Source organism: Arabidopsis thaliana, chromosome 3, assembly GCF_000001735.4.
Source record: "Arabidopsis thaliana chromosome 3, partial sequence".
Classification (NCBI taxonomy): domain Eukaryota; kingdom Viridiplantae; phylum Streptophyta; class Magnoliopsida; order Brassicales; family Brassicaceae; genus Arabidopsis; species Arabidopsis thaliana.
The window spans coordinates 12,892,354-12,917,408 of NC_003074.8; the positions used below are offsets into that span (position 1 = coordinate 12,892,354).

At 33.2% G+C, this 25,055-nt stretch overlaps 1 protein-coding gene, 1 long non-coding RNA gene and 5 pseudogenes across 8 annotated transcripts; 3 read left to right on the plus strand and 4 right to left on the minus strand.

Moving 5' to 3' along the window:
• Window positions 1-420: 420 nt before the first annotated feature.
• AT3G31905 lies at window positions 421-2,717 on the minus strand (annotated as a pseudogene; the record flags this gene model as incomplete). The annotated part of the gene is made up of 1 exon: window positions 421-2,717.
• A 1,871-nt stretch (window positions 2,718-4,588) lies between these two features.
• On the plus strand, window positions 4,589-6,155 carry AT3G31906 (annotated as a pseudogene). Its single transcript has one exon.
• Window positions 6,156-9,266: 3,111 nt separating this feature from the next.
• Window positions 9,267-11,659, minus strand: AT3G31908 (annotated as a pseudogene). 2 transcript variants are annotated; one of them is made up of 9 exons: window positions 11,620-11,659; window positions 11,431-11,533; window positions 11,278-11,352; window positions 11,031-11,168; window positions 10,921-10,949; window positions 10,748-10,821; window positions 10,530-10,644; window positions 9,791-9,886; window positions 9,267-9,468 (listed from the first exon to the last, which is right to left on the minus strand). The 2 variants fall into 2 exon arrangements; another variant differs by lacking the exon at window positions 10,921-10,949.
• A 252-nt stretch (window positions 11,660-11,911) lies between these two features.
• On the minus strand, window positions 11,912-12,264 carry AT3G06215. The gene has a single exon (NR_141233.1). It is a non-coding gene; the product is annotated as an other RNA (long non-coding RNA).
• Window positions 12,265-14,244: 1,980 nt separating this feature from the next.
• Window positions 14,245-15,511, plus strand: AT3G31909 (annotated as a pseudogene; the record flags this gene model as incomplete). Its single annotated transcript has 1 exon — window positions 14,245-15,511.
• A 12-nt stretch (window positions 15,512-15,523) lies between these two features.
• Window positions 15,524-18,038, minus strand: AT3G31910 (Ulp1 protease family protein (DUF1985); the record flags this gene model as incomplete). Its single annotated transcript, NM_114012.4, has 6 exons — window positions 17,739-18,038; window positions 17,054-17,341; window positions 16,482-16,966; window positions 16,043-16,360; window positions 15,675-15,812; window positions 15,524-15,574 (listed from the first exon to the last, which is right to left on the minus strand). The coding sequence occupies exons 2-6, from the start codon at window positions 17,259-17,261 to the stop codon at window positions 15,524-15,526; spliced, it is 1,200 nt and encodes a 399-aa protein (NP_189732.1). The 5' UTR covers window positions 17,262-17,341; window positions 17,739-18,038.
• Window positions 17,498-19,938, plus strand: AT3G31915 (annotated as a pseudogene; the record flags this gene model as incomplete). The annotated part of the gene is made up of 3 exons: window positions 17,498-17,531; window positions 17,765-17,923; window positions 19,412-19,938.
• Between the last annotated feature and the right edge of the window lie 5,117 nt (window positions 19,939-25,055).

A 25,055-nucleotide genomic window follows, 5' to 3' on the forward strand; every position in this document is an offset into this window, starting at 1 on the left:
ATATAAAATAATGTGTTTCGTAATAATAAACAATATTGTTTTCTGAAAATTTGATGTTTTGAGTTTTATATTGTTTCAAAAAGATAGATGTTCTACACCAACTACATTACTATTTTTATTGTTAAACAATAAAAAGAAGAGAGAAATATTACTAATATTATAGTTAAATAACAAAATAATAACTAATAACAAATATAATTTAGTGGAACAGAGGGAGTATAACTTAAGTAATAAAATTGTTAACAAAACAACATATGAATGAAATAACTTTATTAATTCCCAAAAAACAAAATAAAATAAAATAAAGATAGTTTAGAACTTAAAAAAAGAAAACAACTTCGATAACTTTAAGCAAAGACATAAGAAAGAAGAAAACGATCCAAGCTGGAGTAGTAATTGAGCATCAATCGCCGATGCCTTCCTCAGACATATTCATCTTAGAACACTTCTTCCTACTTCTGGAAGCCTGATCATTTCCATCAACATCATCTGAATCTTTTCGTTTTGATGATGGAGTAGAGGTTGACGACAAATCCAAATTAGAAAGATCAACACCATTAGTGAGCATAAGGGAACCCTATATAACAATACATAAACATTTTAAAAAGACAACCCTAAAATATAAATATAAATGATTGGAATTGTTTAATGTTATTTGACAAACCTGTTCGATCGAAATTAAGGATGATGGATCAACGTATGCATCAGAGTCTTCTTGAACGATTTCATCAGCAATGTTACCGGTGTAGACTCGGACAACAGTGAATGAATCATATCCACCAAATATGTTTTTCCTTTGAATGCACAATAGAAACTGAAAAGTCTTCCCTTTCAAACCATTAATCACATCAGGCAAAACAGTTGGGTCTTCGATCTACAAAAAAATATAGATTATCATAACATGAACATAGTCATTTTAATGAAAGAGTTTATTTTTAAAAAGGCAAGGATACCTCATCAAATGACCCATCAAGCAATTCATGGGCAGTAGTGCCAAGAATTTCCTTTGCATGACTATCGAATAACATGCATCTAGCTTCACCGGTTTGGTCCATAATATGGAGATGTAACCAAAGCCTAAAAGTCAAATAGGATTATTAGCTTCTAAACACCAAATTATAATTCATAATACATTCAATATAAAGATTTCGTAAAGACTAACTTGGCAACAACAGATTTTTTAAAACCATTGCATATTTCACACCAAAATCTTGGCTTTTGAGGTAGCTTGACATCTTCAAGTTTGATAACTTCCTCTTTGACAACCTTCTTGTTGTGAGCACGACAACAAAAATAGTACCACGACCAATCTGTATCAATTGCCAAAACAGTGCAAACTGTTTTGCACTTACCCACCTTCAAATGAATATAAAGAGGAATTAACAAATTAAGTTAAAAATATGAAAATGTAATAAAACGGTTAGTAGATAAAATAAATTAATGAATAGTACATGAGAAGATGTGAGGACTTCCTTGATTGTTTGCCTTGGATAATCACCATCGTCATTCCCAGTTCTTGGTGCATGGAGCCTCTTGTGAAAAGATCTCGAACTTCCCAAAGTTAACCCATCCGTTGGTATGCTATATATCAAGAAAATATACTTTGCTTAATATTATGTAGAAGCAAATATATTTAGTGGCAAATAAATACAATTACCTTTACTTAAAAAGACCCAACCCAGCCAACATGAGATCCACGAAGACTTGTGAAACATCAAAAGAATTGGAAACACTCCTACTATCTGTTTTATAAATAAAAAGTCATGTTTTTAAAAATAGTATAGACATGTAGTAACACATAACAATATAATTACCGTTGTAGAGATTGATCTTCACAAATCGGATTAAGCAAACAACCTTACCATCAGTTGACTCCTGGCAAGCTTGGTCAACAATCTCAGCATACTTCCCCCAAAGTGTACATGCCAAGCGAGTGTCACTAAAAATGGAAAGAAAAAATTTATTAGTAAAAAGTATGAAAATAAGAAACATCTAAATAAGAATGAATATGAATATAGATTGTTTGTACTGCTGATCTCTCAAATGGAAATCAATTTTTTTGGTGGGCATGTTGTTAGCGTTAAGATCTTGAATTTCAGACCGATCGACAACCTGACCTATTACATCTGTATAGACAAAGAGAATAAATCTATGAAAAAATAATGCATGTATGTTCGAAAATAAAATAAAAACTTGAATCTAACCGTGTAAGATTTTGAGTTACCGGATCCAGAGAGGATAACGTCAAACTTAGCAAGTGAGAGCAACAAAGCACCAAAAACGGTATCACATGGGGAGACCGTGGTTTTGAAAACAAAACCAATCTTGTATTTCAAGTCAGAAATACGATACTGGCCACTTGTAGGATTAAGAGTGATGGTCGTAATGATCTTCCAAACACCCTCGGTTAATCAGCTTTCAAACTTCTTGATCTGCTCTCTTCTCACAGCAGCATACATCTTATCACCCTATATGACAAAAATAATATAAATAATAATTAATAAGGGAAAATTATGTTTGAACCTACTATAAGGCTGGACAAATTATAAAGTTGAAACTATAATACACGTACAGGTTCATCAACCAAAATCATTTCGATGGATTCACCAGCCTTTACAGAATATTGCCTCCAAACATGAAGCAATTTAACCTGAATACGCCAAGCCTTCTTGTAAGGTTTGAGCGATTTCAAGGGAGTAAATGGAAGAGGATTGGCGAGCCTCATTTTTAAAAATGAAATTAGAGAATGAAGCTGTATGAGTGTAAGATGAGAGAGTAGATTGAAATGAGGCGTCCGATATTTATAAGAATAAGTGGTTAGGTCAAAAAAATATGAGCAAAAGATATTATCCGTGAAATTTAAGTTTATTCCATATCAAAAATCCGATTATTATAGGGAAATATTCACCATTTTCCGTAAAAGTGGATATGTGTATAGGGAATACTTGTGAAAAATGTAATATAATTTCAAAAGTGGATCGGAACGAAATATTAGATGTGCTATAATTATGGATAAAATGTAAGATAATTCCAAAAAAAAGATCCAAACGACATATTATATGTGCTATAATTATGGAGAAAATGTAAGATAATTTCCAAAGAAGATCCAAACGGAATATTGTTTCATGCATAATTATGGAGAAGTGATATATACTTCATTGTTAACAAAGATATGCAATATATTGAATGAAATTAATACGATTAGTTTCCTGAAATATAGTCGGATGAATTTATGCATGAAACTACAAAATCTGACAGCTTTAAATAAATAGATTCAATGGCCAGGATTAAACGGAGAATCACATTTTTAAAAAACAGGATTAAAAGAACCGCGTGTTTTTTTTTGGGAAAAACGGAATCGAACGGATACAAACAATTCAATTCAATGGCCAAGATTAGAGGCGAGTACCTGAAATTTTAAAACCGGGTAAAATGATCCGCGTGTTTTTTTAAGTGAAGCCACGAAATCGAACGGATAAAAACAATTCAATTGAATGGTCAAGATTATAAAGTATGATCCATTAGTTTAAAACACGGGTCAAAAGGATCCACGTGTTTTTTAAGTGAACGCGAGAAATCGAGCGAACACAAACAATTCAATCGAATGGCCAAGATTATAACGTATGACCCAAATGTTTTAGACCCGGATTAAAAGGATCCGCGTGTTTTTTAAGTGAAGTCGAGCAATCGAACGGACACAAACAATTTAATCGAATGGTTAAGATTATAACGTATGACCCAAAAGTTTTAAACCCGGGTAAAAAGGGTCCGCGTGTTTTTAAACGGGTTATTTTCATGACATTAACATGTTTAACCTATGATAAAATGGTTTTTTCAGCAAAATCTCAAATCCAACACACTTAACGTACGTATCAAATAATAGAGTAGATTGTTTTTTTTTCAGCAAAAATAATAAATGTTTTGTAAGGAATTTTACATATATAAATCCTAATTTCTTTAACAAAAAGGAGAAAACTATAAATATACTTTTTAATCTATAGAAATAATCTCCTAAAAATTTAATATTTACGTGTATTATGTTTGTGTCCAAAATAAAATATGAGTAGACCCAAATTTGAATTTGATTTACATTGAAAGTCTTCATTTAACTAGACATTAAAATAAGTATATTAATAGTATATCAAATACTTGCGCTTAAGAAGTATTTATAACAAACAAATTTAGCCTTGTAGAAAACAAATTTAGTCATAAAACAAATATATGAATTTTTTTAAGAATTAATACAATATCAACTATATTTCAAATATTTGCGTCACTTTTTCAGATTTACACATTGAATATATATTGATAATAATTTTTATTTTATTAATGTTTACTTTTTGTATAAATTATCTATTAGTTGTAACAAAAATAAAAATAAAAGGGGTTTTGTTATTGTTTATCATCTAAATTAGGTAGATTCCTTTAGTTAGTGTTTCTTTTTATGTCTTATTGAGCGAGTCATCAAGGTTTCGAACTTTTATTGTATCAGAGTCTTATCATTACTCTGTGGTGCACCTCAGCTCGTCTTCATTTCCCCTCATTTGATTCCACAAGAAGCGACCGCCATCGTGTTAGATTTCCACCTTCGACCAGATTTCCAACTTAAGTATGGAACCCTTGTATCCCTCCAAGGCCAGTTAGAAGAAGCTAGAAAGAACCTCACAAATTCTAGAAAGCATGAACATTCCCTAGTCCGAGAATAAGTAACCAAGCTTAACATAGCGGATATAGTAAGCAAGTGACCTATATTCCACTGTCCAATCTTTACCAATCAGAGAGAGAAAAGTTAGTCATGTTGGAACAACTGCTCCACGAGAGACTTATTGCTTAAGACTTGGATGTAGAGTCAGTTGCCGATTCTATCCGTTGTTCAAAGGCTGGTATTTCAGATCCTAACCACCCTGTAGCTAGTTTTATGTTCATGGGACCAACAAGTGTTGGTAAGATCGAGCTTGCCAAGGAAATAGCTGGATACATTTTCAACAATGAAAACGCAATAGTGAGGATAGATATGAGTTAGTACATGGAAAAAACGTCAGTCTCACAGCTCGTTGGTGCATCACTTGGCTATGTTGGTTACGAAGACGGTGGGAAATCAACTGAAGTTGTTCGCAGGAGACCTTATTCAGTGGTTCAGTTTGATGAGATCGAGAAACCGCACCATGATGGATTCAGTATCTTGCTACAAATAATAGACGATGGAAGAATAACTGATTCTCATGGTAGGACAGTAAGTTTCACAAACTGCTTTGTAATAATTGCGTCTAATATAGGAAGGACCGGCCCATGGCTAAAGCCATGAAGCAAGGGCTTTAGGCATCAATAAGTATAACTCTTTTTAAAAATGTTGCAGTGATCTAGTGGTTGTTCTAACATTTTTAAAGTAAAGGTCACGGTTGTAACATCAATAAGTATAACTCTTTAAGTTTTTTTCTAACAATTTTCGTTAGTGGGCTAAATGTCTTTGCCTTAGGCAGTCAAATAGTTTGGGTCAGCCCTAAATATAAGATCTCTACATATACTTATTGAGACTATTCGCAACAATGAAGATATCAAAGAAGTAGTTTATGAAATGATGAAGCAACAAGTTGTGGAGTTAGCAAGAAAAACTTTTAGGCCAAAGTTCATGAATAGAATTGATGAATACATAGTTTCCCAATGAATAGAATTGATGAATACATAGTTTCCCAACCTTTAAATTCAAGCAAAATATCCAAAATCGTGGAGTTACAGGAATCTTACTCTTGTTTTTTCCTATTTAGTTTTCACAATCTTTATTTTTCAATCTATAGATTGTTAAGTTTCATAGACCTCCAACTCAAAAGCAATTGGTAATGAGTAGATTATCCCATGTCCATCATATACTACTTAAGTCTCTTCTCATATTTCTTCACATAGATTAGTTTGTTCAAGTATACTCCGTACCCATTGCTATTGACAATAAGTGGATATTGTCTCATGTCCCTTTGTAATTGTATTGTTACCTCATAGAGGTGGTGCAGATGAGACAAATGAAGAAGAGGTTGAAACAGCCTAACAACAAACTGGAGATCACCCTCAACATTTTGAAAGGAGATTTTGCAGAGGATGACACTATTCTTATCGATGCTGACCAGCCTAAAAACAAACTGGTCATCAAGAAGATGGAGAATAATGCTCATGTCAAACAAAATTAGAAGATTCGTTTTGTTCTATGTTTTGTAGATTCATGACTTTACCGCTCTGTCTTCTTCCTTCGAACATAAGCATTTGAAAATTAGAAGTTGGAGCGTTTGAGACTACTATTATAGTGTTTTGTTACAGGTATGATTTTCTTACCGAATAAAAAAGGAGACATGGATAATTGAATCGGATCCTCACTTATGTAGCTTCCAACATTGAAATATTTATTCTTATAGTTTTTGTATTAATTTAAATAATATTTGCTACAACAATCCATGAAATTTTACAAATAGCCAAACGATTTGGTGGACACATATTTCATGTGCTGCAAAATAGAAAGATGCTAAACTAAAAGGCTAGCTCATTAACACTGACAATTTTCCCAATCAAATATGCATGGACATACATAATAATATTTGTTTCTTATTAATTAAGCTGAGATTACACATAAATAATAAATTAAATTAAATCATTTAAATAGTCCATATCTAGGTATGAAAGTTCGCAAAAGCATTCTTCAATATATGTTTTAGCATATAGAAGTGCATCTACACCGAAGATAATGCGTTATTGTCATCATTTAATGCGAATAAATAACTAGGAAATAATATCCCACTAGGTCAGTACCCGTGCTACGCACAGTATCTTTGGTTAATTAATCATCAAATCTCAATTCTGTGTATTTCATAGGGAATCTACTATATTTTCTTTGTCTGTAAATATGTAGTTGTATATCATGTATTATTGGTATCAACTAAATATATTTAGTCTCCTCAAACCATATTTTGTTTAGTATATGTAGTTTCCTCAGTTTGTAGTATGGAAATTATATGTCTAGAGTTGGTATGTACGTTTGGGTACGTAATTGTATATTTAGTATATGTAGGTGTACACATAGTATTTATACAACTATTGTTGGTTAATAAGGATGGAATAAACACTCGTATCTTTTTATTGTTGACTCGTGATTTCGTTTACAACCATTGGTGGTCATTACGATGAAATAAACACAAAAGTGTCTTTTAAGCTTTAATTCTTGACCCGTGATTTTTTTATAACCATTGTTGGTCAATAAAGATGGACTTAACATCAAATTGTTATTTTATTGTTGACCCGTGATTTTTTTTACAATTAATATTAGTAAATAAAAATGGAATAAACACCAAAATATTTTTTATTATTGTCGACCCGTGGTTTAATTTACAACCTTTGTTGATCAATAATGATAAAATAAAATTCAAAATGTCTTTTAATTGTTGATCCGCGGTTTTTGTTGCAACCATTGTTGGTCAACAAAGATGGAATAAACACCAACGATGGAATAAACACCAAAGTGTTTTTTTTTATTGTTGATCTGTAGTTTCTTTTATAAACATTGTTGGTCAATAAAGACGAAATAAATATCAAAGTATTTTTTTTTGTTGACCCGTAATTTTTTTAATAATCATTGTTGGTCAATAAGGATGGAAGAAACATTAAAGTGTCATTTTATTTTTTAATCCGTGATTTATTTTACAATCATTGTTGGTCAATAAAGATGGAATAAACACCAAAGTATTTTTTTATTATCAACCTGTGCCTTATTTTACAACCATTGGTGGTCAATAAGGATGAAATAAACCTCAACATGTCTTTTTATTGTTGACCCGTGTTTTTTTTACAACAATTGTTGGTCAATAAAGATGGAATAAACATTAAAGTGTCTTTTAATTGTTGACATATGTGTTTTTTACAACCATTGTTGATCAATAAGGATGAAATAAATATCAAAATATATTTTTATTGTTGACTCGTGATTTATTTTATAATCATTATTGGTAAATAATGGTGGAATAAATACCAAAATATCTTTTTATTATTGATACATGATTTTTTTTACAACCATTGTTGGACAATAAGGATAGAATAAATATTAAAGTATATTTTTATTGAAAACTCATGATTGTTCTTTTACAACCATTAATGGTGAATAAATGCCGAATAAACACCAAAGTGTATTTTAATTGTTGACTCTTGATTTCTTTTACAACCATTGTTGGTCAATAAGGATGTAATAAATATCTAAGTATATTTTTATTATTAACCCGTAATTTTTTTTATAACTATTGTTAGTTCATTGGAAGATGGTATTGATGATCTATTGTTGAAGTTTTCTAAATATCATAATACTTCAATCTGAAGCATATAACTAATTAGGAAACATAAATCGAAACAAATAAATTTGGCCCTAAAATTGATAAATTTAAATTTTTTATGATCATATATTAAAAATAATATCTCTGTAGCATTGCTATTTTGTTGATTTCTGTTTGCCATATTTACTTTTATGATTAATTTTAAATTTAATATGACCTGCAAGTTGCAAGTTTATCCGAGTAGAGTAACTCATTTGCTTAAATAGAAAATCTTCTATTGTGGAAAATCCTAACTGACCGGCAAGAAAAATATATTTTTACCTTTTAAATTAAAAAAATTAATTAGTTACCATAAATATTGGTCTCAGTTAATCCAATTTGTTTTTAATATAAATTTTCCCTTTTATTTTTTATTTATTGAAAAACATCAATTGCAAGTTATTGATTTTGAATTTGATAATTTCTTTTTAGAGGTAAAATATAGCTGTTACAACTAATTGTTTTAAATGAATTTATTTCTACCTTTAAAATAGAATGCAGATCATGAAAATGTTTAAAATAAATGAAATAATTGTATTTTTCTTTTGAAACTTTCCAATCCATCTCCATGTTTACTAAATTTGATAGTATGTTTTATATAGAAATTTTATATAGGAATTTTATTATTTAATATATGTTAGATGACATTTCTATAACTAAATTTATTTTATTTTATGTATATCTTCAATATCTTTTCGATAAAACATGTAAAATTTATGTAAGGCTTCAGATTTGGGTTAGAGATGTAGTATGTTGGTTCACTTGGGACAATATATTTTTAACTACATATTATGTTGCTGGTTACTGTTCTGTTTGATCTTGGATTGAAAGAATATAAGGCCAGTGGAAATAGCTCTAGGATTATTGGTTCCTTAAGTTAATTGTTTCTTCTGGCATAGTGAGATGAAGGAATAGTTTTTATCAAATTGTTCCATCTTTAACTCTCCTTCAACGCCAACACATACAAAAAATGAATGAATACAAAATACTATGATCATTTTAATAAGACAAAACAAATTAGACAACTTATAAGAGTGCTTTCCTTCGCCACTTCTTTTTGCTTCTTGTATTACAAAGATTGATATCAATATTAACTCGAAGCTTTCGTCACCCATCCATCAATGTAACCCTGCATTAATTATATATAACATTTTACTATTTTTCTGAGTATATGATAGACAAAGTAAGTGAGGATCTATATGAAGCAGAAGACTTAACAAACATATGTTTTGATTGTCAGAAAGAGAATCAGCAGAATAATACTAATTCTATGATATAATAAGACCACTAAAATCATATATATTGTTAAAAACAACACCAACTGAGTCCTCAAGATAGTAGAGGTAAAGCAATGAGACGACATGTGAGCTCAAGCATTAGAAAAGCAAAAAAAAAAAAACATACTCTACCAACCAAATTTTTATCTTCCTTCTTTCCATATCATATGTTACCTTTTGCTAAGTCTGGCAAGCAAAGGAGATCTGTAATGAATGCTCAACAGTCTCTTTCATAAGGAGATTCTGCCCCATTGTTTCAGTCTTTGTTTCCTGAAACGAAGTGAAAAAAATCAAGTGATCATCAAACTAAACAAAAATTACATTGATAGTAAAATTCACAATTGAACATGCAATCTATTTGCAATATATACAACCAAACTCTGCAAATTAATTCACCAAAACTTGCAATCTATAACTTAGACAAACCGAACCTGCAAATTTATTAATCAAATACAGGAAATTGTGATTACTAACTTGTGTGCTAGACCAAGTTTTGATGATTTACATACCGAAGGTGCCAAGGTCCTTGTTGATGATGCCTTATCACACATCGGTATATCAAAGCTCCTCTTGAGAACTGCTACTCTCCTTTTGTTATCAGTTTTTAACCTTGAACTACTATCAGATACACATATTTAGACTCTCAATTGCATAGATTCATAGATAGTAGAATTCTCAATTGCAATTTCTACAATCAAACTCTAAAAAAATTGCATAGATTCATAGATTCTATTTGAAATTTCTACAACCAAACTCTATAAATTAATTCTCAAAAATCTGCAATCTATAACTAAGACAAACCAAACCTGACAATTAATTTATCAAATATTCCTTACGGCATAACTAACTTAACAATAACAACAATGATAATTATTAACTTATCTTTTAGACCAAGTTTTGATGATTTACTTACCAAAGTTTCTAAGGTAATGATCTTTATTCCCGGTAACACGGTCAATCCATGCTTGCCAAAGTCCTTGTTGGTGATCTTGGCACACATTGGTATATAAGCTCCTGTAGAGAAACTGCTACTCTTCATGTATTAGATCGATTTTTAACCTCTAGTTACTATCAAAGACACATATTTAGGCTATTAATTAGATTATGTAAAGTTTTTGCATTTGGACTTACCTCCTGAAGGAGGCAATGAACTCTTGCTTGGTCATGTGCTTCATTTCCTCCAATTCTTTCCAGTAATTGGTAATCTAAAAACGCATTGGAATGGAATAGTAAAGAGCTGTATAAATTAACCACAAACGGATAAAATCATAAGAGGATTCGAAAGAGTGTTAGAAGAGCCACACATGGCCAAGAAAAACAACACCACTCCCATCTGCAAAACATCATCGCTTCTTCATTATAGTCAAGGAAAAAGAGAAAACGATGGAGAGAAAGGGAGAAGAAGAAGACTTACCTTGAGGGTGGTGGATGGATCGCCATAGAAGAGAGCTCTGAGTTGTTCATGCAGTGACTCATTGAGGTAAGGCATGATGAGTCTGAGCATCCTCTTTACATCTTCCTCTCTAACTCCAACCACTTTATGTCTCTCCTTCTTCACCATTCCCCGTGTCCATTATTATATACCTTATAACCCCAATCACAAAAACAACATGCAAAGATATGTAAAGAGAAAGAGAGTGGAATGGGTCACCGTATCACACCTGTTGATCATTGATTTTTATACGAACATGATGCCCAAATAGGTGAGTCACATGTACGCTACCACAGATATGAAGCTGTGCATATACATTCACTTTTTAGTTCTACTACTTAGAAACTAACCGTGTCATCTCTTTAATCAGTTGAGAAAAAACCTGAAATTGAGATGATTGGCATAGGAAGAAGAGATTATTAGGAATGATCTGAATCCGTACACCAACGTTGACCTTGATACATCTCTCCACAATACCAGATCCACTGCCCATTTCATTTCATTCAATATAGTTTTCATAGCAAATTTTTTGTAGATGGAATAATGCAGACTAAATTATTAAAAAACTTACCTAGTTTCTGTAATTTCTGGGGCTGAGTACAGTTGTCTTATTACTCTGCAGATCTATCTGAAACAGTCTTAAAGAGTTAGTGAAAAAAACAAATTGTCGAATCATTTCTAGAAAAATAAGAATTTACATTACCTGGATTGCAGACTCTTAGGAACTCTTCCATAGAAACTCCTTATTCAAAGTTTGATACCCACTCACCAAAAAGCCTGAACAAAATCAGACAACAGTAACATCAAATAAATAAGTACACTCGCATGTCACAACAAATTCAATTAAGAACGAACGTAATAAGGAGAAAAAGGAACAAACTTGCAGATTGAGGCTTTAACTCAGAGTTTTTCCGGCACAGGGATTTAATCGAAGCTGCTCCTTCCTTCCCGATTATGAGATCCCAAGATATTATTCCACCCAAGAAACTACCACATCAACCTTTTTTCTAAAACTTTCATCGCTCTTCGCTGATTGAGTTTGAAAAGGGAGGCTGAAAAAACTGAAAATGAAATGAGAGGCTAGGTTTTTACTTTTTAGTGGTTCTTTAACAAAACATTTGACCTAATGGAGGAGAATCCGTGTGTTTTTAAAAAAAAATTGGGTCAAAGTCATTTACCTGTATCAATGGCCAGGATTAAATCATGAAGAGCCGAATACACAGTTAACGGGTCATTAAGATCCGTGCGTTTCTAAACGGGTTTTTTTCATGGCATAAAATTTTTAACCTAAAGGCAAACTTGTTATTTCTGCGAACTTCATGCCCACCTCATTAAGTGTACGTCTCAAATAATAGAGTAGATAAAATAACACAATAGTCTATAACCCTAACAGTTACACATACAACTATGAATAAAGAGACGAAATGTTATGATTGTAGCAATACAACACGAACAATATTTATAGATGATTAGTTTGGGGTAGATGAATTAGCGTTTATAAGAAATTATAGAAGATTAACATTATCTAGAAAATTTGAAAATGTAAATCATTGGATTGCTCAGTTATCAATATAAGTAGATAACCCTAATAAAATATTTCCAACATCGATATAAAATATCATGGCCAAAATGTAAAGTTAATAGAATCTTTGAAATAGGACATAAAACATTATGATAAACATACATATAATGGCCCAAACTTTTGAGAGTATGGCCCATATAATTGACCAATCCATTTATTTGCCATTTACTGAACAATAGGAAAGTCATATACAATGGATGGTTGAAATCCACCGCGTCTTTTTAATAAGATCTGACGGCCAAGACTTATCTTTCATTAATAATCGGACGGCTGATATACACTCCTTTCTTTTGTTGTTGATGTGACGGTCATGATTTTATTGCTTCTATTAATTAAGGGAAAATTACTATTTTGATGACCAAAAATTGTGTTTAATTGCTACAATAACTCATAAAATGTAAGGGTCAAATTAGCTATTTTGATGACCAAAATGCCCTTTTGTGCTATGTTAGGAAACAAAAAGTCAAAAATACCCTCATGTTTTTTTTGAAAACGTTTTCGTAAATTTTTTTTAAAAAAATAATAGTTAAAAATTCTGCAAAAATAGTTGTGACAGATTTATTTAACACGACAGACTTAAATTTTTATTCGAGATTTTCTGTCACAGGTTTTTTCTCCCACAGACTTATTCGAATATAGTTACAGAAGATTTTTTTTTATGTGCAGATTTTTTTCTTTCCACGGACTTATTCTTTGATGACACCACAAACAATTGTAAGTTTTTTCTTTGTGTGGGCGATTTATGTCTTCAGTTGTGACTGACTTATTTTTCGAGGAAAAAATCTGTCATATTGTAGCATATTTGTTAATGGAAAAATAATGACTAGTTTGACTTATTAGTGATAACATATTTATTTTATGTTATGATAGTTTTTTTATTTTCACAAAAAATCTAGAATGTTATAGCAGACTTGTTATTAAAAAAATATTAATTGCTAAAATAACATATTGTTGGAAAAGAATTGTTTTCGCTTATGACAGTTTTTTTAATGTTATTACAGATTTCCGTTATCTTACCAAAAAAGTCTGTTGTATGATAGCAGATTTAGATTGTAAAAAACAAATTGCTGGATTGACTTATATACTGATGACAGATTTATTTTTTTCACGACAGATTTTTATGCTAAATCTTTTAATGACAGATTTATTTTTTTGGATTGACTTATATACTGACGACAGATTTATTTTTTTCACGACAGATTTTTATGCTAAATCCTTTAATGACAGATTTATAATTTTTAAGTCACAACAGATTTTTTCTAAACACGATTTAGCTTAAGGTTTATGTTTGACAATTTTTGTTATAATCTAAGACATGGCAGACATTATATGACCGCAACAGACTTTTGAAAATTAATTACCATATTTGAAAGATAATTCATTATGACCACAACTTACCATATTTTTGCTAGGGTTTTTGGCTTCCTTTCTCTTCCTTTCTCTTCCTTTGTCATGTCGGCACAATTTTCGTCTTCTATAGATCGTGGTTCATTCTTGTGAGAGTTCAATTTCTACTCAGATTTGTTAATTTTTTCCATTTTGGGTTAACTTGTTTTACTTTTGTCACTTAAATTTTCTCGACAATTTCGTGTTCAATGTTTTGGTGCTCTAACGATGCCGAGAGTCGATTCGACAATCACCAGGTGATTCTTGTGTGTGGCAGATGGATTTTCAACAAGATGAGATGGTTGTTTGTCATTGATAATAGTAGGGGATGTCGAGTTTTGGAAGTTAGTCGTGAAACCAGTTACGATCAATGCATTAGAATGGTCTATGAAGATTACGGGCTGGAGAACGGAGTCTGCGATGTTGTATTGAGTTACAAGATTTCGAAGACAAAGTCCCCAAATTTACCGGGTGATACACCATCGGTTATTATAAGTAATTCTAGACAATTTCATACTTTCTTGGGGCAATTGAAAAGCGAGACGATCCACATTTGTGTCAAAGTGAAGTCGAAAACTACGCTTCAATCCAAAGATGATAGTGATGCTCGTGTCATTAACAGCCACAGAGAAAACATGCAAGAAACGAAGATGAGTTGGTTAAGGAAGATACAAATATGTTTCATGAAGTGGAAGTTGTTGGTGATGAAGACGACGATGAAGAATCGAGATTTGATTACTGTGATGATTCAAACGGAACTGATTCGGATGATGAGAATTATAGCTTGTTTGGAATTCCACTAGAAAAAAGAAGAAACACAAAATTGCCATTGAAGAACAGAAGTTTAAGCATATTTATCGAAGAAGAAAAAGACGATGACAATTTCCCAAAGTTTCAATTGTCTTCTGTGAATTTGGCTTTGGGTCACTGTTATGACACTAAAGGGCACCTGGAAACACGGTTGAAGATACTTATTGTTTTACAAAAATTCGATTATTACGTTTATAAATCAACAACATTTATATTGATTATCAAGTTCTAGGTTAAAGGTTGTAAGTGGATTGTAAGAGCTACACCATTGAGCGACTATCCAAAGTTTTATGTCTGTGTGTTTATTTTGGAACATACCTTTTCAGTTACGGACCGTTCATCATGTGCTCGACAAGCAACACATAAAATACTTGGTGCGTTGTATAAGGATTTTGTTGGTGGTGTCGGACCCAAAGTATTGCCAATGCATGTTGCAGAAGCGTTGAATAAACGGTTTCAGAGTGAGGTACTATTATGATACATTGTTTTAGATATTTAATTTGTTCGATTTTATGCAACTAAAAAAATCTTTTACCTTTTGATAGATGGAATATTGGAAAGCATATCGAACACTAAGATATGCTCGAGAATTGGTGAGGGGAAGTCCAGAGAGTGGATAGGAGGAACTACCCATATACTTATACATGATACGGAGAGCAAATCATGGTACTCTAACTTGACTTGAAGTTGATGCAGCTCAAAGATTTAAGTATCTGTTTTTAGCAAGCGAATCCTCTACTATCCAAAACTGCAAAAGAAATATCAATGATGTCATCACAATTAACCACAATAGAAATCAAAAATTAAAACATTAATCTTAGTATAATACATTTGAAAAGAAAACTTACAGGTGCTCTACTATTAGCCTCATCATCTTCATCGTTTCTAGAAGTAGCAGCATCGGGTTTCGACTCTTTCATTTCTTTCAAATCTTTCTCCACTTCTTCAATCCTATTACTCAGTTGCACATCTAAGACACTTCTTTTCTTAATAAAAAGTGATTTAAACTTTCGTTCCATAGCATCAATTCTACTCGTCAGTTTCTTGTCCATCTCACCAATAGTCTCATTTATTTTTTCCAACATTTGAATATTTCGAACATGCTTTTCTTATCATCTTCATCGACCTACAATCATATTTATGTTCATATATTAGTTACTATAATGTCTATAACAATAGTTAAAAAGAAAAGAATGTCATGCAATGAAATAAAAACCTCGAGGTCTTCTTTCAATGTATCCTTCTTCTTTTTAGAGATTTCTTCGTCTTTCTCTTCAATAAAGTCAGTCACTTTCTTTTTCTTTTTATTGCGCATGGTACTAATGTCCAGATCATCTTGCACTTCAACTCTTCTTTTCTTATTTGCCACAACAACTGCTTGCCCACCTTCCCAAGCATTTAAAGGCAGACGGTCATTGATAATATCAATTATCAAGTTGTCTAGCAATGGATCCTTTTTTGCATTTTGTTCCACATCTCTCCATGTAGGATACATATTGTCTTGTGACACAGGTATCATGTGTCTAACACGCACCTGCATGACCAGACCAAAAACAAATTGTTAATGTTGATAAACTATTATTAAGAACATGTACTAACATGAAAAATATAAAAAAAAAAACTCCCCACAAGATTTAAAAATAGACACAAATTACATGGCCGTGCTCCGCCTTTTCCTTTTTGATGAAGTCTTTTAACTTGATACTTTTTCGAGATGAATTCCAATCAAGTAGTGGTATACATGTCAATATATCCCTTTTCATCCCATAAATCTCTCCTAATCCTGGGACACTCTCATAAATCCAAATCACTAATGCGTGAACGCATCTTTGAATAACATATGAGTCTTTGTCGTAGTCAACAATCTTCACCGAGTTTATTAGACTTTCGAAAGCAACACGACCCCATGGATATCTCTCAAAACCCACCGGATCAAGAACTCTTCTAGCACTAGACAAAGGGATTTTAGATCCGTGATGTATACCATGAATTGCAACAGATAGCAAACAAAGCCTACCAACTATCAGTCTCTCTTTCAACCCCCATGCCTTGCTAAGATCAATAACTGACTGCAACTCGGTAAAATTAGGACCATCTGAGGTTCCTACATTCATTGCTTCCCTAAACTCACGGTGATCAACTTCGCAACTGTCCAACAAATCAATTGGATCACAGTTTACGCCTGTTATAGCAGCGAACTCATTTAACGAGAATCAGATTGGTCTACCATCTATCAAAGACCAAATCTCTTTGAAGTTGTCTACTCGTAGCTGATTTATGAGGAATAAGTGAACCTTCTTTGCAGCCCATGTGTATGAGACGTCAACTAACTTTAGAAACACTCCAATAGATGATTTCTCTAAAGCATCCCACACATCATGACCTAATCCTTCTTTAATCATCCCAATTCTCGACAAGAAACAGTAGTGATTCATGCTTCTGTGTTTCAATGGAGATTTACCTTCTTCATATAGCCGTCGAGGATATTTGAATGTATTACTAGAGGATGCTATCCCTAAAAATCAAAATTCAACTACTAATAAATCATCATAACAGATGATTAATAGAGATATCATAATTGCATTAATCCAAAAACAAAGTGTCAAAATCTTTAGCTACAATAACGAAATTTGTGGGTAAGAATAAATTGCCGACCATACTCGATTCAAAGATGGCGGTGAAGTCTGTTCAGAACAAAATCAATGGTTTGTCAAAATTGAAATTAAAATAAGGAAGACAATCTACACAAAACAGGATTCGAGTTCTATCATCGTTCAATTTGAATTCCAACTGAAAAATAAAACAAGATTAAAACGATGAAAACTATGAAAACGATGAAATCGGAAAAAAATTATGGTAACCAACGGAGAAGAGAAACAGTGAATTAGCTTTTTCAGCAACGAAGAATATACCGTGATGAAATTAACAAGGGCTGAAGCGTATCCGCCGTTTATGGGGTCAGAGAAACAGAGAATTCACCACCGGAGAAGAGATGTCGTGAAAGAGAAAAGTCACGGCGGCTCTGTACTCGCACTGAAACAATTCAGACAAGATCCTCAATGTCGTCTAAGGGGTCGATGGCATCAAATTGATATGGGTAGGATTTAGATCGAAAAGAAGAACCAGAGTACTGTTTGGTTTGGGGAGATTACATAACAAAACCCAAAATCGAGTTATGTTAGTGATTTAATTTTTTTTTTTTTTATTTTAACTCAAAGAGATCGTAATTTTTTTAGACGATTATGTAATATAGGTTAAATGGTCTTTTCATACAACATTTGTGTTAATCTAGTTTTTCGTTTCAAGTGGGAGTCAATGTAGTTATTTTCTTAAGTTTTGAGTCAATCTGGGTAAATTTCACATTAATTAATTGTAAATTTAAAAGGCAGGGGCAGAGGCCAAAGTATTAAAGCCGACGGATACGATTAAAAACCCTTATTTTCATATCTAATCTAACGGTTGCGACTTAATTTCTCAAATTAACTCGCTTAGAACTTAGGGGCAGAACTACAATTACTCAAACTGAGGATAACCTCGATGATGAAATAAATAGCAAAAATGTTTGTCGTTTATTATATATATAGATTAATAGATACAAGAGTGAAGATGACGAAGTTGCGATTTGATAACGGTGGAGTTTTTTATTTTTTGGAGAAAACTGAAACGATTCAGCATGAGAAGATAGAGACGGTGAGGAGGAAGGATGCCTCTAGTTTTTTTTTTTTGTTAACTAATTTTAGGTTTTAGATTGACCAATTGATATTAGGGACTACAAAATTATTACGCTTTTATGTTACATAGTGAGTATGTGGGCTTCACATAGTTGGGCTTCTTACTATTATGGGTAAAAGTTTTTATTTAAGATTTTTTTTTTCCGATGCTGACGTGGCATATGAAGAGAGTGTTGGAAAAATAGGTGATGTGAACACCTTGAGAGGTCTTCAAGCAGTTTCTTTTATTAGTAGTAGATGTGTAGTTGGTTTACCATTAGGTTAAAGTCTAATGTTAGTCATTAATTTTTCTATGTGATCAATGCTTCGACTTAACATATAACCACAACTTGAACCATTTAAAAACCGCAACCCATTCCTTTAAAATTTCTTGAAGCTTTTAAAACACATCAAAATTACTTGAAATGTTTCATATCCTTTTAACCTTCAACCAAAACATTGTTATGGATTCTTCAATCCCATATTCCCATCAACCAAGCTTATTAAACCTTTTAACCTCTCAACAAGAGAACCAAGTGCTTCCACCAAATCTGTATGCTTGTTTTTCACCAAGCATAGATGTTGGATCATCAGAATTTCATTGGACTAATGATCCAAGTGAAGTGGAACAGCCAATTGTAGAGAAGAAATCAAGACGCAAATAGGAACCAACTGAAGATGTGGTCCTCATCAGTGCATGGCTCAACACCTCCAAAGATCGTGTCATATCCAATGAGCAAAAAGCAATATCATTCTTGCACCGCATCATTGCCTACTTTGCTGCAAGTCCCAAGCTACAAGGGAGGAAAATAGATCACCAAAATGTTGTAAACAGAGTTGGTCTAAGATAAATAAGGGTTGTTGCAAGTTTGTAGGAAGCTATGTGGCTGCAACCAAAGAGAAAACCAGTGGGCAGAATGATAATGATGTGCTCAACTTTTCTCACCAAAGTTTCTACACCGATTACAAGCCTAAGTTCACTCTTGAGCATGCTTGGAGGGAGGTTAGGGTTGATCAAAAGTGGTGTTCTAGCAATGCTTTAAATGTACCAGCCAAGCGAAGAAAACAAAATGAATCCGTAGGAGATCATGTGACAATTGACCTTGAAGGGGATCAAACACGCCCCATTGGTGTAAAGGCAACCAAAGGTAAAGCCAAAGCGAAGCTTACTCTGGAAGGTGATGCAAACAACACTATGACAGAGATGCAATATATTTGGGGGATTAAGGAGAAAGATTTAGCTTTCAAAGAGAAGCTACTAAATGGTAAAGAGAAGTTTCTCTCAGAAAAAAAGAAGCTACGTAAGGAGAGATTACTAGAGAGTCTCCTAACCAAAAATGAGTCTGTCTTTGACATCGAGTTGGCTCTTAAGCACAAGTTGATTACTGACATGTTGTCCTAAGTCTATGCTTTTGAGTTTATGTTCTTGTTTAAGTTGTGTTATATATTTTAAGTGTTTCAGTTGTGTTCTAACTATTAAATTTTATGTTCTATTCTTTTGTTTAAGTTGTTTTCGATTGTATTTCAGTTCTGATCATTAATTGTAATGAGTTTATTACTTTGTGTGTTATATACTTTTAAGTGTTTCAGTTGTGTTATATGCTTTAAGTATTATGTTCTTTTCTTGTGTTTAAGTTCTCTAACTTGTATTTGGTCTTATGAAATAAGTTTTGAGTTGCAAGATGTAGAAGATTTAAATAGTGCCGACATCACTTGTACAAGAAGACACCACATGTTTTGTAGACACCACATGTTTTGTAGACACCACAAGTTTTGTTTGGTGCAGAGACACCACAAGTTTTGTCTGTATTTTTGTGGTGACATCACAAGTTTCAAAGATACCACTAGTAATTTGTTTTCAATTATTGTAGACCATACAAACTTGTATTTTTTGTTCGACCAAAGAGCACTTGTATTTCAATTGTGTTTCTATTTAAATAAACAATCTTCTTCTAAACAAAGAACGCATTTCTCCTAAACAAACAAACAATCTTCTTCTTACTAAGAAGATATTTCTATTGACTTCTACACAATCTTATTTTTCTCCTAAACAGTTCTATCTTTTTTTACCAATCTACTTTACCAGATCATATTTTCTTGAAATCATTCCTATTTTCACCAAATCATTCCTCTTTATTTCCTTCAAATTTTTTTATCTTTCATGTTTTCTTCAAATCATTCCTCTTTTCACCAAAAAAGGCCTTGTACTACTTCCAAAAAAAGAGGATCTTCTTCATCTTACAATCTTGACAAAATGCTTGACGATAAGTTTGATCAATTTTTGATGAAACCTTACAGAGATATGTTGATCGTCAACCAACCAAGTCAACAACAAAGCGAACATATATTAAAAAAGATTGTGAACTGGGACACATCAAATTATGGAACGATTATTTCAAAGAAGATGCGATATTCCCTCCTCATATATTTTGACGCCGATTTAGAATGAACAAGCTATTTTTCATCCGTATTGTTGACTGACTCTCTAGTGAAATTCCATGCTTTGAATAAAAAAGAGATGCTACCGGCATATTAGGTTTCTCAGCATGCCATAAATGTACAGCAGCAATTTGTATGATTTGTAACACCCGTCCCGCCATATAGACTAAGACAGCATGTTATTCATCTGATCTTGCCAAAAACATTTTCTTTATACTTCACACACGAACAAAACATTGCAAATAACTCCTCACGCTTATTAACCTGAGTAAAAAGGGAAAAAGGGGGTGAGTAAAGAATACTCAGTGAGGGGAATCAAATCTGCCCACTGAAACATAGAACACTTTCTAAATCTATACAATCATCATCATAACATATAAACTTAGACACACGCAATCAACCTAACATGCTTTAACTTCTAATAACACATTTATAACAAACATATTATCCATAAATCCATAATAGCACATACATACATATCCTTAGGTCCACTCATCCTCGTGACGACTAGAACCTCATGAGTGGAGGCTGGCCCTCGTGGCTCAGACACTCCCATGCATCCGGGCTCGTCAGCCTTTCTTGACCAGCATGTAACTCGTCGGCCCAACACTGTCCACATTACTAGGGAGACTACGGCCCATAGCTCGATTCTCCCCAATCATACATACATCATACATACATACTCATAATCATACTTAACATATATATATACTTATAATATCATACATAACTTCCCATTATCAAATATCATACTCAACAATCATCAAATCATATAATCACATAATCTTGTCCTATGCAATCAGATCTAAGCCTACATACCATGCGTCAAGAAGCATAACAAAAGAAAATAATACCATGTTTCGCAAATACCACCCTCACCTTAGCCTAGTTAAAGATGACAACACAATTCTCCTTCTTCCTCATTTATACAAACTTATTATCTCAACTGCGACCACATGCTCTTAAGCTCTAACTTGGTTCTCCTTCAACCAAGACCTGAATCCATGATTAATGAAAGCTTCTACAAAGCTTCAGCTCAAGCTAAGCTCAATTTCTCAATAATACAATAAAACTCGTCATGATTTACTCCATATAAATCTGTCTTAGAAACATACTTATAAGTCGAGAACTAACCGTTAGAAACGTAATCCCACCGTTGAATATGTAGAAGGTAGTATCATGAATAAGCCCAAGAAGTTTTAGCCCGATCAGACTTCACATGAATCTCCCACGTTCTTCTGAAGATGATGCATCAGAACTGATATTTAGATTTCTGCAACTTGAGATGATTCTGGACAAACTTTCAAGGTCAATTCCGGATGGAGCTTTAATCTGATGGACAATCTGTCAGCTACTATGAGTTCCTTGAATCAAGATCTTTCCATAGAAACCTTAATCGTAATCTAATTCCTTCTAGTCCACCGGGAAAACGCATCATAAAACCAACAGTCACACACTGTTCTTGATTTATACTTAACATAGATTTGACAACTTCTACAGTTATTTGCCCAGAAAGAAACACTCATCACTTCTCGAATATAAACCCGATTGAAACTCTGTCAGTTGCTATGGCTTCATGGCAACGTGATCTTTGCAGATATGTCTTATTTAGAAACTGATTCTCTCTGGTATGGTAACGACCACACTATAGAACTCATGTGTTGATGCTTTGGATTTGCTTTCTCAAGATTCTTATTTCGTTTCGTTTGGCGGTTCAGAGAAAAGGGAGATAGATTCACCTATATATATGTGCAACCAACAACACATGTAACAAAACCCTTCAACATTAGGGAGTTGCTTCACTTGGGTTTAAATGGGATCCATGGGCTTTGCTTTTTGACAAAACAAATAGGGTGGGCTATTGATGTTGGGTTTGGGGTGTTACAATTCTCCCCCACTTAAATCGAATTTGTCCTCGAATTCTTTATTGTGATCTCGTTTCATTACCTCACTTACTTTTAACTTACTTGTAGCTCTAGTGAACCATCGACTGCTTAGAGGAACATAACCAACACACGACCTTGTAGTTGAGCTTACGCCTTTTCAATACGAAAACTAACACTTCCTTCTTAACACAAGCTTTGCTGTAAAGACTTAGAAGAACTATTCAATACAACTTCTACTGAACTCTTACATCACAATATTGCCTCTACTTTTATTTCTTCTTCGACCTTGGTCACGTTAGCATTGCTACTCGTCTCTTAGGGATTCCGTCCCTCTTAACTTACAAGCCTCCAACATGTTTTTTGTTTTTTAATACTTTCTCTCTTTTTCATTCTCCAGTACTTTTATCCTCTAGCTTTTCATGGCTATCCTGGTGCACTGATCCTTACCTAAAACTTCTTTAACGCCATACTAAAGCGAAAAGAACATGAGAATCCAAATTACATTTCCATAATCACAAGGAATGTAATTAAGTCTTCCCAAAAAGAAACTAAGCAAATATGTAAAACTCACTCAACAAAAGATTTACTCTACGCAATCAAAGAAATCAATCATCAAGTTCAAGCAATACACATAATCAATCATTCAAAAACCATTTTTTATTTTTTTTAAATTCGTTTTCAAAAATCTGACCCTCCGGGTCGGAACCGGAGTGGCCTTAACCTGGCTCTGATACAAAATGTAACACCCGTCCCGCCATATAGACTAAGACGGCATGTTATTCATCTGATCTTGCCAAAAACATTTTCTTTATACTTCACACACGAACAAAACATTGCACAGAACTCCTCACGCTTACTAACCTGAGGAAAAAGGGAAAAAGGGGGTGAGTAAAGAATACTCAGTGAGGGGAATTAAATCTGCCCACTGAAACATAGAACACTTTCTAAATCTATACAACCATCATCATAACATATAAACTTAGACACACGCAATCAACCTAACATGCTTTAACTTCTAATAACACATTTATAACAAACATATTATCCATAAATCCATAATAGCACATACATACATATCCTTAGGTCCACTCATCCTCGTGACGACTAGAACCTCATGAGTGGAGACTGGCCCTCGTGTCTCAGACACTCCCATGCATCCCGGGCTCGTCAGCCTTTCTTGACAAGCATGTAACCCGTCGGCCCATCACTGTCCACATTACTAGGGAGACTACGGCCCATAGCTCGATTCTCCCCAATCATACATACATCGTACATACATACTCATAATCATACTTAACATATATATATATACTTATAATATCATACATAACTTCCCATTATCAAATATCATACTCAACAATCATCAAATCATATCATCACATAATCTTGTCCTATGCAATCAGATCTAAGCCTACATACCATGCGTCAAGAAGCATAACAAAAGAAAATAATACCATGTTTCGCAAATACCACCCTCACCTTAGCCTAGTTAAAGATGACAACACAATTCTCCTTCTTCCTCATTTATACAAACTTATTATCTCAACTGCGACCACATGCTCTTAAGCTCTAACTTGGTTATCCTTCAACCAAGACCTGAATCCATGATTAATGAAAGCTTCTACAAAGCTTCAGCTCAAGCCAAGCTCAATTTCCCAATAAAACAATAAAACTCGTCATGATTTACTCCATATAAATCTGTCTTAGAAACATACTTATAAGTCAAGAACTAACCGTTAGAAACGTAATCCCACCGTTGAATATGTAGAAGGTAGTATCATGAATAAGCCCAAGAAGTTTTAGCCCGATCAGACTTCACATGAATCTCCCACGTTCTTCTGAAGATGATGCATCAGAACTGATATTTAGATTTCTGCAACTTGAGATGATTCTGGACAAACTTTCAAGGTCAATTCCGGATGGAGCTTTAATCTGATGGACAATCTGTCAGCTACTATGAGTTCCTTGAATCAAGATCATTCCATAGAAACCTTAATCGTGATCTAATTCCTTCTAGTCCACCGGGAAAACGCATCATAAAACCAATAGTCACACACTGTTCTTGATTTATACTTAACACAGATTTGACAATTTCTACAGTTATTTGCCTAGAAAGAAACACTCATAACTTCTCGAATATAAACCCGATTGAAACTCTGTCAGTTGCTATGGCTTCATGGCAACGTGATCTTTG